The 14,766-nt window shown below is 37.4% G+C and overlaps 1 protein-coding gene across 1 annotated transcript; it reads left to right on the plus strand.

The window, feature by feature from the left end:
* Positions 1-3,380: 3,380 nt before the first annotated feature.
* On the plus strand, positions 3,381-14,160 carry LIN7C (lin-7 cell polarity scaffold C). The gene is made up of 5 exons (XM_019650709.1): positions 3,381-3,478; positions 6,581-6,699; positions 7,257-7,328; positions 9,387-9,596; positions 10,188-14,160. Exons 1-5 carry the CDS (start codon positions 3,442-3,444, stop codon positions 10,341-10,343), a joined length of 594 nt encoding a protein of 197 aa, XP_019506254.1. The 5' UTR covers positions 3,381-3,441; the 3' UTR covers positions 10,344-14,160.
* The last annotated feature ends 606 nt before the right edge of the window (positions 14,161-14,766 follow it).

Raw genomic sequence — 14,766 nt, forward strand, 5'->3', positions numbered from 1 at the left:
TCTATTTACCCCTGGAATTCTGAAATTTCATGATTGTGTATGTTAAGAAATTACCAAGGACAAGGAAAGAATCATTCAAAAGGAGCAAAGTAAACAATCCACAATCCAGTTCATGAGAATAGTTCCTGTTCCTGCCAGGCAGAGTAGACTCACATAATTCATGAGGCCTTGGGTAAAGAATTTAGAAGGGTGTTGCCTCAGTCGCAGGACAGAATTAGCCCTACACAAAAGACTGAACTAGTTCCACCTACCAAAGCTTAAAATCAAGCCTCAAAAGGACAAAATTATTTCCAAGTATCGTATCTGCATTTCAAAACAAGTCTCAAAAATATTTAGAGGACTACAAAAATATCCAGCACCCAAAAAAGTAAATTTCACAATGCCTGGCATCCTATATATGTAAAATTACCAGTCATGCAAGAAGCAGGAAATTATAAGCCATAATAATGAGAAAAATCAGCCAATAGGAACAGTGCCAGAAACAGCACGGATGACAGAATTAGCAGACAAGGAAATTAAAATTGTCATTATAATTATGTTCTATATATTCAAGAAGCTAGAGAAAAGATTGAACATAGTAAGGACATAAAGATGTAAACACACACACACAAACACACCTAAATCAAACTGAGAGAGGGAAAAACTACAATATCTGAGATGAAAAATGAACTAATTGGGATTAAGAGAATATTAGATACTGCAAAAAGGGGACAGAGAAAAGCTTGCAAAAACAACATGAACAGAGCATCCGTGAGCTGTGAGACAATGTCAGGCAGCGGAATAGACACGTAAGTGGAGTGCTCAGAGGGGAGGAGCTGGAGGATAGGGAAAACGTGAAGAAACAAGGGCTTTGTGTGCATTTGTCTACCTTCACATGATGTTCTCAGTGCCTAGCAAGGCGCCTGTAGGCATCACACACTCGGTATACATTTCTTGAACACATTTGTGGCAGAACAACGGCTAGGAGATAAGCACATGAGTGCTATTGCGGGGTAGAGGGCCAGGGAGCAAAAAGGAAACCATATGCACAAAAGGAAGCTTAGTTAAAGTGGCACGTCTTCAGCAGGGACCTGAGCGATGAGTTCAGTTTCAGGGTGTATACAGTTTAAAGAATTGGAGGAGATGAAGAAGGGTATTCCACATAAGAACAACATAAATGAAGACTTGGAAGCAAGAATAAACACGGCTTTGAATATAGTAGTCCCCCATTATCCGTGAGGGACCCATTCCAAGACCTCCACTGGATGCCTGAAACCACAGCTAGCACTGAGCCCTATAAATATCATGTTTTCTGCTATACATACATACCTATGATAAAGTTCAATGTATGACTTCAGCACAGTAAGAGATTAATAACAATAATAATAGAACCATTATAACAGTATACGTATAAGTTATGTGAATGTGGGCTCTGCACCTCTCTCTCTCTCTCTCTCTCTCTCAAAATACCTTATTATACTGTACTCACTCTTCTTCTGATGATGATGTGATATGATAAAATGCCAAACCTATTTCTGAACCTGTGGACCATCCCTTACTTGCAGTAAATAGCTTGGTGTCACTTGTTTCAGGGGAATCCCTTGCTGAAGTCTGTATAAGCTCAATGCTTTCTGATGCAACACACCACTGTTGAGTAGAACACGTTTTCTGTTCGTGGCTTCCACCCACAAATTTAATGCCTTTTCCGTATTAACTAAGGCACTTATCATGCATTGTGGCGGTAACTTTTGCAGGTTGAGGTACAACAGCAAAACTAGCACGAATTTCTTTTTCCTTCTTCACAATTTCACAGGTAGAAGACTTAATCTTACCACATCTTAGCAACCTCAGCATATGTTTTCTTTCCTTATTGAGAACTTTCACCTTTTCATTTAAAGGAAGTAATTTATGTCTTCCCTTTGGCATATTCGATTTGCCAGCATCACTACTCTCATGCTTTGGGGTCATTATTAAGTAAAATAAAGATGACAAACACAAACACTGCAATACTGGGAGAATGGATGTGATAACTGAGGCGGCTACTGTGTGACCAAGGGGCAGGAGTGTCGACAGTGTGGATACATAAACTCGGACAAAGGGATGATTCACGTGCTGGATGGAAAGGAGCAAGATAGAGTGAGATTTCATGATGCTAGTCAGAATAGCGCACAATTTAAAACGTATGAGTTGTTTATTTCTGGAATTTTCCATTAAATATTTTTGGACTGTAGATGAACGCAGATAACCGAAACACGGAAAGCGAAACCACAGATCAGGGGGGACCTCTGTACCACCTCAAATGGAGTAGGGTAGCGCTTGAGGGATAACAGAAAAGAGCTTAGATGGATGAGTTAGGGTCAGAGTATGAAAATCTTTAGAAATAGGAAATGGAGAAACCAGTGAAAGTTTCTGAACAGAAACCTTTGATGATAAAATCAGGGTTTGGGAAAATCAGAGGGGGGAAGAGTATAGTGGTGACATTCATGGTGGATTAGAAGAAAATATTACTACTGAATGGAAGGGGTGGGCCAAAGACACCCAGGAGGTTGTTAACACAATCATGCCATGAAGTGTTGAAACTTGAGAGTGCACCTAACGTATCAGCACAGAGTAGAGCTTGAATAAATGTTAGTGGAATTTAAATACTGGGTAAATTAATATTTCACTTAAATTAAGGACTAACATTTTTCTTGGTTCATGAAATTTTCAAAAGCTGCCCTAAAAATCTGTAATGCCTGAAGAATATTATTTGCTCCATATTTCATTTGTATAAGATTCTAGGTCGACTTTTTAAAATTACTTTGCGGTGCACCAAAGTGCCATGTTCTCTTCGTCACCCAGGTGTGTTTCCTGACTTCTGTGCTTTTCATCCTCACAAATAAGATTTGTAAGGAAGATTTGCACCTTGGGTTTTTTTTTAATTAACACAATGCTGCCACAAAAGGAAAATTTGTAATATTGGTTTACACACTTAGGTGTCCCCGAATCCCAGAATTTAAGAATAGAAAGTACCTCGGAGATAGGACACTTTGTTGCTCAAATGGGGAAGCTAAGGCCGAAAGTGCACAAGTGAGCACAGATCCACCAGCGGTGCAGCTGGGACAAAAATCCAGATTCTTGCACGTGATCTGAGAATTCCAAGCAGGTGAGGTAAGAATTGAATTCCGAGAGGCAGGGAACAAGAGGCGGGAAAACAGCCGGGAAAGCAGCTCTTTTCCACCTTAGGAGGCTGGGGCATTCAAGAATCTTGGAACCCCTAAAGGTGCTGCACATCACAAACCTCGAGCACCGAGGTTCAGGTACCTCCACCCCTAAAGGCCTGGGAGAGGCCCTAACTACGGAGCTCCTTCTCGCGATACCGGCCGCGCTCGCGCCCCGGGCTCCCGCGCTCCCGCTGGGCCCCGCCCCTCACCGCAGCCCCTCTGTCGTCATTTCCTGTGGGTCTGCGGGCAAAGGGAGAAGATGGCGGCGCTGGGGGAACCTGTGCGGCTGGAAAGGGGTGAGTGCGGCGGAGACCGGGACCGAGGAGGGCGGAGAGGGTGGAGGAGTGCCGTGTCGCAACAGGGGAGGAGGAGCGGCCCAGGCTCCGAGACCCGGAGCCAGGCTGTGCCCCGCGCTGGCGCCTGTGACCGTCGACGTCGCTGCGCCCAGCCTCAGGGTGGGTGCTTGCAGCCTCTTGACTAATACCCGGTCCCCTCCTCTGTTCACATAAACTCTCCTGGGGCACAGCACTGCTGCGCACCACCTGTCCGCGTTCGCAGACACACGCGCTCCCTGGGTGGCACAACAGACGGCGTTCAGAGACCTGTTAACCCGAGACACAGACATCACACACCCAGGTTCTCACAGACCACACGCACAGCACGTATTTATTTGTGCACAAACCCAGTGTCCCCATCCTTCACTAACATCCCGGACACCGGGCACAGGCACACAGAACCCCCATCCCCTTATTTACGCACAAACTCCATCATGACTTTCACCACAACCTCACTTTTATTTGTGTTAGGGTGTTTCCCGGCTTTGGTGCCCCTCCCAGGTTCAGAGAAAGTGCTTTAAAAATAATCCTACCGATTTGGTCTTGGGAAGAAGATTACATAACTAGGCTGCATAGTGGTAGATGGTGAAATATTTTGAAAGTGCAGTATTATTCCTTCATTACAAAACTCTACAGTTGCAAAATGTGGCTGGTTGCTTGCGTTTTAGAGCAGACTGTCAAGGAAAATAAGACCTGTTCTGCTGAATAATTAGAAACTGAAAAGTCAGTGAAAATACATGGTTATGCCCCTATCGAGGTCCTGTTACAGATTTTCAACAGTCCACTTTTTCCTCCCCAAATCCTGTATTTCAAACAATTTCAAGCATGCTTTTGACAAACCAGGATTAGAAGTCATTGATTAAGAGTCAAGAAGTACAAACTAAACAGTTTGAGTACCAATAAGTAGTAAACAGAATTTAGGAAGGAGATTGAAGAGATCTTGCAAATACTAACATTTGCTGCTACAGTCTGAATATTAAGTAACTTCAGCTCTAAGAAAGGAATACATTTTTAGAACTGTGTTTAGGGAAACCTCTTTCCTCATGAATTCAAACAAACAAATGCGCACTTTGCATTGTTTATTCCTTATGGTGTTCACTTTTGTAAGCTTCTGTAAATGACATTGTTTCCTCAGACCACCCAAGCATCATTTTTGACAGAGGAGTAGCTACTCGGGGAAGACTTGCTAATTTAGGCCTAAGACTGTGACATCTTCCTTCTAAGCACAGTGGCACTTTGCTTTGTAGATGGGAACAAATCTGTTTGATATTAACAGTAGTAGGTGTTTTTCTTTGAAAGCCAGTTGTAGGATTCTAACATGTTGGCAGTCTTTTGTATTTTTAGGTGCAGTACAAAATGTGAAACTTAACCTCTGGCATTTAGTTTTTGGGTAGTCATGGCTCTGTTTTTTGCTGTTTCAGAGTTCTTTTCAGTTCCACAGTAGAATGTTCAGTGCCTTAGTAGGATGAATTACCAGTGGTTGCCACTTAGCAGGATAAGAAAGTCAGATTACATCAACTCGGATTCTTATTTAGAATTCTGTTAATAGACTCTATTACATGTTGCCAACAATCCTACAGTATAAAATCAGTGCTATGATCAAGATCCCTGTGCGCCTTCTAAATCATAATAACATGATTCAGTAGACTACATTTTGCACATATTAGGTAATGTAAGTTCAGTAGAGAGTATTTTCAATTTTTTAATTGTATATTGTAACTTTGCAAATTAAAATAATTGATGAACCAACAGTCCCCATTCACCAGCCATTCTAGTGGTGTGATAATCAGAATGGGGAAAGTCTGTTTCCATTGTATATTTAACATCAGTTTAAGCTTGTATTACCTGGAATTGGAAAATCTACTTTTTTCTTCACTACATTTATTCCTAGTTTTCCAGCCACAAACACAAAGAAGGCCATATTCTATGAATACGAAGTTCTAGTCTCTGTATAATACAAAATTCAGAACTCCTTCCACTTAAAAAAAGGCAAGGAATAGTAGAATAATAGATACTCTAGCCCCCTGGGGTACAAAAACCGTTTTAAAAAGATAGGCATTAACAGTGTTGTAACATGACTCTGACTCTCATAAAATTTCTTAATTCATAAAATAGTTACCTTCACCCTTCCCAATGAGAATTGTCTAACATGCTTAATATATTTGTGTAAATGTGTACCACCCCTTAATCTTTCTTAGGATTAATTGGTGCCAAGTGTAACAGAACATTTATGCTTGCTACATGCCAGACCCTTTTCTGTGTATTTTTTGGTTTAGTCATTAAGTAATTTTTACAAGGAAGGTATTGTTATTTCCATTTTACAGTGGAGAAACAGACGCATGATCACCACTACTATTGAGACCAGAGTGACAATACTCAGTTTTTAGTTTCCTATTTTGTAAACCTTTGTATTTGATTGTCTTAATTAAAACACCATTTTGTTTCTAAGTTGAAAACAGACCAGTTTATTTTATTCATCTTTACCATTGTTTTAAATGTGCCCCTGCCACTAACTGCATCTGTAATTGAACAGTTTGTATCTCCACAGATACTGTGTTTTCCTTTGGGAAATGAACAGTGATCTCACTAGCACACAATGTTTTGTACTGTTCAATGCTTTGATTGCTAAAAATGATAGGTAAATTTTTATGGACTGAATAGCTACTGATAATACTGTCAGCTCTTCTGAAGCAGTACAAGGTTCATATGTCTGTCACATTTGAGCCCCAGTCCTTTCCTGTGACAGTATTTTGCATTCAGTTTTCCTGTCTCTCAGAGATGCTTTTTCCCAGATTTTGCATGTGTGCAACATCAATATTTCTTCCTAATCTGTAAAATTTAGCATTCCTCTCAGATTTTACATTCCTATCCTCATATGTACACACACACACACACACACACACACACACACCGCACAAGCTCACACCCTTATGGTTTTTTCCCTCTATGTTCTATAAATTGTTAGTCCTGGAGGAATGAATCCTTACTGCTACACTGTTACATAGGTATTTAGAGAATCTTCAGAGAAAATTATCTTATCACTGTGTGTTTGTTTAACTCTAGATATTTGTAGAGCAATTGAATTGTTGGAAAAACTACAAAGAAGTGGAGAGGTACCACCACAGAAACTTCAGGCTTTACAAAGAGTTCTGCAAAGTGAATTCTGCAATGCTGTAAGAGAGGTGAGTAAATGGGATTAAAATTTACTAAAAATTTCAGTTAATTAGATAAGATAATAAATACACTGAAATTGGGTGCAGGATTTCTTAAGAAAACAAACCTTAGAAAAACATTAGAACCTATCCCTCTCATTTTTAGACTTTCTAATAGAAAATGCATAACTTCTCTGATGATTAGTGATGTTGAGCATCTTTTCATATGTCTATTGGCCATCTGTATGTCCTCTTTGGAGGAATGCCTATTCAGGTCCTCTGCCCGTGTAATTGGATTGTTTGTTTGTTTTTGTTGTTGAGTTGTATGCGTTCCTTATATATTTTGGATATTAGCCCCTTATCGTGAACACACAATGTGATATATAGATGATGTATTACAGAATTGTACATCTGAAACCTGTGTAACTTTACAAACCATTGTCACCCTAGTTAACTTTAATTTTAAAAAAAAAGAAAGAAAATGCATAACTTTGCCTAAACTTTTAACACATCCAGTAACATCAAAGAACTCAAACATCATCTATTCTGAGATTTAAAAATCACAGTGGTAACTTTGGATTTTATAGGTATATGAACATGTCTATGAGACTGTGGACATCAGCAGCAGCCCAGAAGTCAGAGCTAATGCCACTGCAAAGGTAAATTATTTTCATTTACTCAAATTGAGAGAATTCTGTATAAATTGGAGGTTTAAAAATGCGATTATTAGATTCATAATAGGCTTATTTTGAAAACTAACATTTAATGTCCTTCAACCTACACAGTACTTGTTGCTCAAGTACTAAGCAACAGGACCTTTGTTATCGTCTTTATAAAAGATCATCTATCATGCAGTTTAGATAATGCATTAAAAATACACTTGCACACAAATAATAATACACATAATACATAGTTACTGTATGTATTATACAATATTCATATTTAACTATACCATTATATAAATTTTTATCAAAATTCTGAGGTATGAATTATTATCCTCATTTTCTTGGCGAGGAACCATCAGACTAGGTTACCTGCCTCAGACCACACAAATAGTAAATGGTAGGGCTGGCCAAGTGGCGCATTGGTTAGGAGTTGGCTTGGGACGCCAGCTCTGAGCAGCAGGGCCCCGGTTTGGATCCCATGTGAGGGCCAGTGATGCTGCGCCCTCTACAGCTGAGATGGTGAACAACAGCTCGACCTGGAGCTGGGCTGCCATGAGTCGCCGGGGCCGGTGTAGGCTGTGGTGGGGCTGGCGGGCAGCTGGCTTGCACTTTCGTGAGCTGCCGTGAGCGGCTGTCCAATGGCTGGCAAGCGACTGCCTTATCCAGGCTGAGCGCAATGATAATCCCAACATGGGCCAGTGAAGCAACATCCTCCACTACTAGACTGAAGAACAAAAAGGACAGCAACTTGTCTATTGGCCTTCCCCAATTTCCCAATGCTGTTCACCTCCCCCAATACCCCAATAAAAAAATCTTAAAAAAAAAAAAACCAAACAAATAGTAAGTGGTAGAACTGGGATACTCACCAATGTTGCTCTTTGCTTTCTTCTTTACCTCAACTCTGCAAATACAGAATAATGTCAGTAGAAGGTTATCTCTTCAGAGCTGCAGATGGCAGGTTTTATGTGATTTCTGTACCGGCGATTTCCTCTAATTCCAGCACTGATCTTAGTGTCCATCATATATGGTTTATAAGTTAGTATCAGCAGTAGATGACTTATACTAGAGCTAGTCATTAGCAGGTAATTTTTTCATTGGTAGTTACTAGTTCACAAAAGGAAATATTGGATGCTTGGTTGAAGACAAACACTTAAACATGTGCATGTTGTTTGAAAGAGTAGGAAAAAACCATAGAAACTTGGCTTGAATTCCTGAGTTATATGACCTTTACTGAGTGTCTGAGCCTTAGTTCTATAATATAGTCTATAAATGAGGCCTCTTTCAGAGCTTAGAACAAAGTAGTAGTCAACAAATCCTGATTTCCTTTCTCTAACCCTTCCCGTGCTCATGCATCCTGATCTATCATGAAAAATGGCACCAGAGTAATTTCCTTTAAAAGCAAAATAAAGCCAAAAAATCTCAACTTTGTGTTAGAATTAGTCTAGATTAGTTTAAATTTGAAAATTTTAAAGAGGTGGCTTTCTTCATCTTCTGTGGGGTTGTGGTAGTAACTAGGTAGTTAATTAAAGCAATAAAAAACATTCATGTTCGCTCTTTGTCCTCTTTTTCTTGATACTGAGTTATTTCTTGATGAATTATTTAGTGTAAAAACAGGTAGTCAGCAGCCAAAATGCCTGTGTATAAGGACACCTACCTCATAGGTTATGTGGGTGAGGGACGTCCTGCGCAAAGGCTCTTAAAGGAGCCAGGCTATCCAGCCCACAGCGCAAGACTGCTGGCATGCTGGAGAGGGGCTCTCTGTATGTCAGTCAGAGTTCATCTGCCCAGCAAGCCTGCTTGCCAAGTGCTGCACAGAAGTTCTGGGCACAGATGGACTGACCTGAGCAATCTTAACACTTCCTGCATAGTTCCCAGGTATGCTTTTTAGTCATCTTTAAAACACCATCCACTTGGCTTACCTTCCCCTCAGCACTGCATGTGAATTGTCGTGTTCAAGCCTCAAAAGTGTGTACCTCAAAGGTTTTTAAAAAGAAACTAAAGAACTGAAGTAAACAAAGGACATTTTTTTAAGTATGTAAAGTTTTCTTTCAGGCTACTGTTGCTGCATTTGCTGCCAGCGAAGGACATTCTCATCCTCGAGTTGTTGAGCTACCCAAAACAGAAGAGGGCCTGGGATTCAATATTATGGGAGGCAAAGAACAGAACTCTCCAATCTATATATCTCGAATAATTCCGGGTGGAATTGCTGATAGACATGGGGGCCTCAAGCGAGGGGATCAACTTCTTTCTGTTAATGGAGTGGTAAGGATGCTTTATTTCTATTTGTAGTAATGTGCTGTGGCCACTTGGGGGTGCCTAGGAGTTATAGAAACAGAAGATGCAGGGGAAAAAAAACAAAAAGCTTTGTTAATTTAAAAATCCCTTGGGGGGAATCCTAGGCAGTACTATTTAGTACAGTGTACAGTGATACATTTTAAAGGACTTTAAGTGTGTTTCGCTTCTCTCCAATATAAATTAGCAATGCTTAGTGTGATTTTTTTTTTTTTTTAATGAATTAAGCTGTTTGGTAGTTAAGGCAGTCATTAAATTAGAAGCCTCATTTTAGTCTTATAGAATGACAATTGCTTGATTTATTTCTGGTTTAGTGAAATAATAGGGCATGTAGATTGATATGCTAATGATTTGGATCTTAGAAACCAGTTCCTGGACTACAAACAGAAGATGACTTAGAGGATTTCACACTGATTAAAATGATAAAGCTGTGGTGGTTCATAGATTGATAGTGTTGAAATGATATAACATTAAAAGTTTTTTACCCATGCATTTTAAGCATTTTTGCATTTTGAGTGACTTAACAAGACCTAGATATTAATTATGTTTTTTTTCTTCTAGAGTGTGGAAGGAGAACATCATGAAAAAGCTGTAGAACTGCTGAAAGCAGCCCAAGGAAAGGTTAAATTAGTGGTACGATATACACCCAAGGTCTTAGAAGAAATGGAGTCACGCTTTGAAAAAATGAGATCGGCCAAACGCAGGCAACAGACTTAATGCAGTTTAAAACTTTGTATTCCATTTTGCTTTTAGCTAGAGAAGTTTTACTTGTGACCTACTGATGGCCGCAATGCCAATGATTGTAAAAAAACAAACAGAAACTTCCTGTGAAATGCTCCTTGCCATTTTATAAATTCCTATTTTAACATCATTTGTGGTTCCAGAGATGCATATACTTTTTTCTGACAAGAAAAAGTAAAGGTGATGAGGGCACTTCTGTCCTGCTCTTTTTACAGGCTTTTTTCAAATGCGGATTTTGTCATAAAATTGTTATAGATTTTTAAAAATGCTTTTTTAATATTAAGATGTACTTTTACATTCTTAATCTTTTTTTAGAAAAAGTTTTCTTCATTTGGCTGCTTATTTAAAAAGAACAGTTCTCCAGTTCTTTTCTTGCTTACTCAGTTTTTTTTTTAACCTGTAAAATTCCTTTACGGTTTTCCAAGACACTAAACAGTTTCAGCTACAGCATTTGATTACACTGTCAATGTTAACATCACTGCTGCATTTTCTACTTCGAACACACGTATATAATCACTGGCAAGTCATAACTCAGCACAGTGGAAGTTTTTTACTTTTATTTAACATAATGTATAATGAATAGTCATTTATACTGATTTATAAAAGTTTTTAAACACTGAAACAATCATTGCTAAAATATGTATTCTTTCATAATATTTGAGCAGCAAGGCAAGATGATGTAATTTGATTTTTAGCATTACAGATTACATCTCTTTATATTCAACAGTTATCAAATTACAAATGCAAAAGCAAGTTCAGGTTTCAGCTTTTACAATTTTTTTTAATGCTGTTCATTTTTATGTAAATATATTTCTTATATTTTGGTCCTTCCATTCCTAAAGATGAATCAGTTAGTTTGTGGTGGGAAATAGCAGAAGCAAAAAAGAGCAAGTATTACTTTAACCTCACTAGCCTCAAGAGTTACACTCTCTTACTAGCTCAGTTTAAAGAATTGATTTTAAATAGGATTATAGAAGGATGTATTGACGATATATAGAAATTATGAGGCGATGTATTCATAAGAATCTGCAGGCTCTTTGTCAAAATGAATAGGAACTTAAAATGGTTGAATTTAGAGATGTGACCTTGTTTATGATTCAGATATGATGAATTTTGAGAGATACTTTGATTTGTCCACTGGATGTCACTATTTTACTGAAAGGCAGCTATTAGTGTAAGACTGACTAAGGTCTTTGTAAAGGCTGAAATTAAGGAGTTGAGGTTCATTTTCAGTCACAACTTATAGGAACATTTGTATGGGTTTTTTTTTTTTTTTATTTTAAGTGACAGATGCTAAAAAGAAGGTAATGGTTAGAAATATATAAGGAATTTAGACCCTGTGTAAAAAGGGGGCATTTTATAACATTCCTTCAGGATGACTAGAAATGTATACCTTTTTCTGCATGTTTGTGAGCACTGTGACTCTTAAAAGATTATTCCAATGTTCAATGATTTTAAGAATAAAAGTCAATCAGCATAGTTATTTATCATTTAGGTATCGAACACTGGATTGCATGGTTGAATGTGTCTTTAGTCCACTATAAAATGTGCTTGTTATTGATAGGATCATGTTGTTAAATTGTATATTTTCAAAATTCATTGTTGTTTTTAAAATGTCGAGACCAAAGTAGCATAGAAAAATTATGGACTTATTTTAATTTAATTGTAAAATTATTAGAGGTATTTGTTGTAGAGCTTTATATATTAAAGAGAGGTATTGGTGCATATAAAAACAGTAATATTGTTATGCTCGTTTTCTTGCATTACAGGGTAAGGAAACCCTAAAGAAATCTTATTTTAGTATAGCTACAGCTGCAGTAGCTTTTAAGGGTGTGTCAACATTTCATTATAAATTATAGCTTCCTGGTTCAGTATCTCAGCTGTTTCAGAACTTGCAGCCAAGTTAAATCTTTTTTGGTGTTGAAACTTAGTAAGTTGAGTAAGCTATTTTTTTTTCCTTCTTCTACAGTAATTCACAATCTGTTCTTTGTGTGGGTTGGCACTTATTTATAATTCTTAAAATAAAGATAGCTTAAAGGAGCCAGATACAGTAGTTTTGCTTGCTACTGTTGAGCATGAGTAGCAGTAGTTTGTTTTCATTAATGCAGTTTTCACAGTGTACCCCAGAATTTCAAATCCTGACCATAGAAAAAGTCATTCAGTGGCAAAGATGAACAGTAGTGGTTTAGTATAGTGAGGAAATGAAGGGATTTTTCATCTTATAAATAACTGTATGATTCATGAACATAAGTAGGAACATAGTATATAATAGGTGTTTGATTTGTAAATTATATATATAACTATTGCCCCCTCCCCAGTTTCCATTTATTGGGTCGTCGGGAAAGTCATGACGTATTTTTGCATTGAAAAACAGAAAAATACATCATGACTTTCCCGACCACCCAATATTTTCTTGGTATTTCAAAATGAATTGACTCAGTGATTCTGAACCTTAGCTGCATATTAGAACACCCTGCAGAACTTAAAGAAATGTTGATTCCTGAGTCCCATCCCACACCAACTAAATCAGAATTTCTGAGGGTAGGGCCAACACTATTTTTTTTTTTTTAAGGTTTCTGGGTGGTTCTGAAGGACTTATAGGATTGAGAACCACTGATTTCCCCCTTTATAAAATGCTCTAATTACACTGGACTATATTTGGAAGTATCAGAATAAAATAATTCAATTTACAGCTACTGTTAAGTAGCAGCAAATATAATGATTGTTTATAGTCTTAATTTCTTGAGGAATAAAAGGTACTTGGCATTCTTTATTTGGGAAGTAATCACAACCCACCTTTCTCCTTTTTTTTTTCAAATAAAATCTACCAGTAGGTTAAATGTAAACATTTAATGTCTGTCATGTTTTTGTGTGTGCTTTGCCTTTTTAAAACTTACAAAGATAAATGTTTATTATTTGAGGAAGCATGTGTACAAACTGCAGATGAGAAATAATGTCATTGATAATTATATGCTGTCTTAACTTGGCCACTTACTAGCATAATAATAGATTATAGTGGCCTGGTTTTTTGGGGTTTGGTAATTCAGATGTGTTTTTTAAAAATCATTGTCTTCTACATTTTTGAAAGTTATTTTGTTCAAGTACTTAAGTAGTTTGGCTCAAGTACTTTGTTTACAATTTATATGGATATTATAGCATTTAATAGAAGAAATGGCCATGGCTTATCTGAAAAGAATGTCAGCATGACTTGGTGTGGACTTAAAAGAATACATGTTGTGCATATTTTATAATGTGGAATGATCATTGAAATATCAAGGACTCTAGTAATTGTATTTCCTGAATAAATGTATGTTTATGAATTTTCTAACATATTTAGTTGTCTCCTTTGCTAACAATCTGGTTTTATACTTTTCTTGTTCAAAATTTCACTAATAGTGTTTTTCAATCATCGCAGTTCTGTAATGGTTAAATAGTGGGAAAAAAACAAATTGCTTGCTCACTAATTTTCAAGAACTTCCAAACTGATTTGTATCTGGACATAGTTTTAAAAAAATATTAGCAAACAGTATGCTTCTATTTTAATTCTTTTTTGAGGTAAAGAAATAGAATACCCAAAATGGATTTAACACTTTTTCAACAGATGACTTCATTTATCAACTTAATTCTGATTCTAAGGCTTATTTAAAATAAATTTGTATTACCCCTTGTTCTTTGGATTTGAAATATATAACTGCACAACAGATGTGTTTCTGAACGCTGTGTATAAATACTTTTAAATGAGGTAAAAGCAAAATCTATGGTGGTTACTGGAATAAAACTTCAAATTCCTATATTTTGCTTTGTCTTTCATAAAAATATAACTACAGAAAAAAGTTCTCGTGTTATTTTAAGAAAGGCAGTATGGCATATGTTTGAGAGCACAGAATCTGGAGCCTGACTACACTGGTTTAAATCCTAGGTTCACCATTACTAGTACCTCACACAAGTAACTTAATTTTCCTGAGCTTTAGTTCCCTTGTCATGTGCAGTAAAAGTGCCTGTAAATGTTCGATCATTACCTGGAAAGCCTTTAGAAAGGTGCCTGGCATAGTAAGTGCTGTTGTGTTTGCTATTGTTTTCATGTAAAATAGCATCAGGACCTTGTTAACATTGTGGCCAGTAATTAAATATTAGCAAGTTATTATTTTTGATGCCAAGGAAAGAGATAACCTTTAATTTGTGCTTGAAAATTTTAAAAAGGAATAAGATTCATAGGAATGTTGAGATGTCTGCAGTATGATCACAAACTCCTGGAATTCTAAAATGAGTGGGATTTTGAGGGTGAAGGGTTGAAATCACATGCAGCATGGAAATCAAGGCTATAAGTCTCAGGAATTTTTTCAGTTAAAAAAGTAATTTATAGGGAGGATATGACCTCTAGAGACAATGGATTGTTGGA

Source organism: Hipposideros armiger, unplaced genomic scaffold (genome assembly GCF_001890085.2).
Source record: "Hipposideros armiger isolate ML-2016 unplaced genomic scaffold, ASM189008v1 scaffold_145, whole genome shotgun sequence".
In the NCBI taxonomy this organism is placed as follows: domain Eukaryota; kingdom Metazoa; phylum Chordata; class Mammalia; order Chiroptera; family Hipposideridae; genus Hipposideros; species Hipposideros armiger.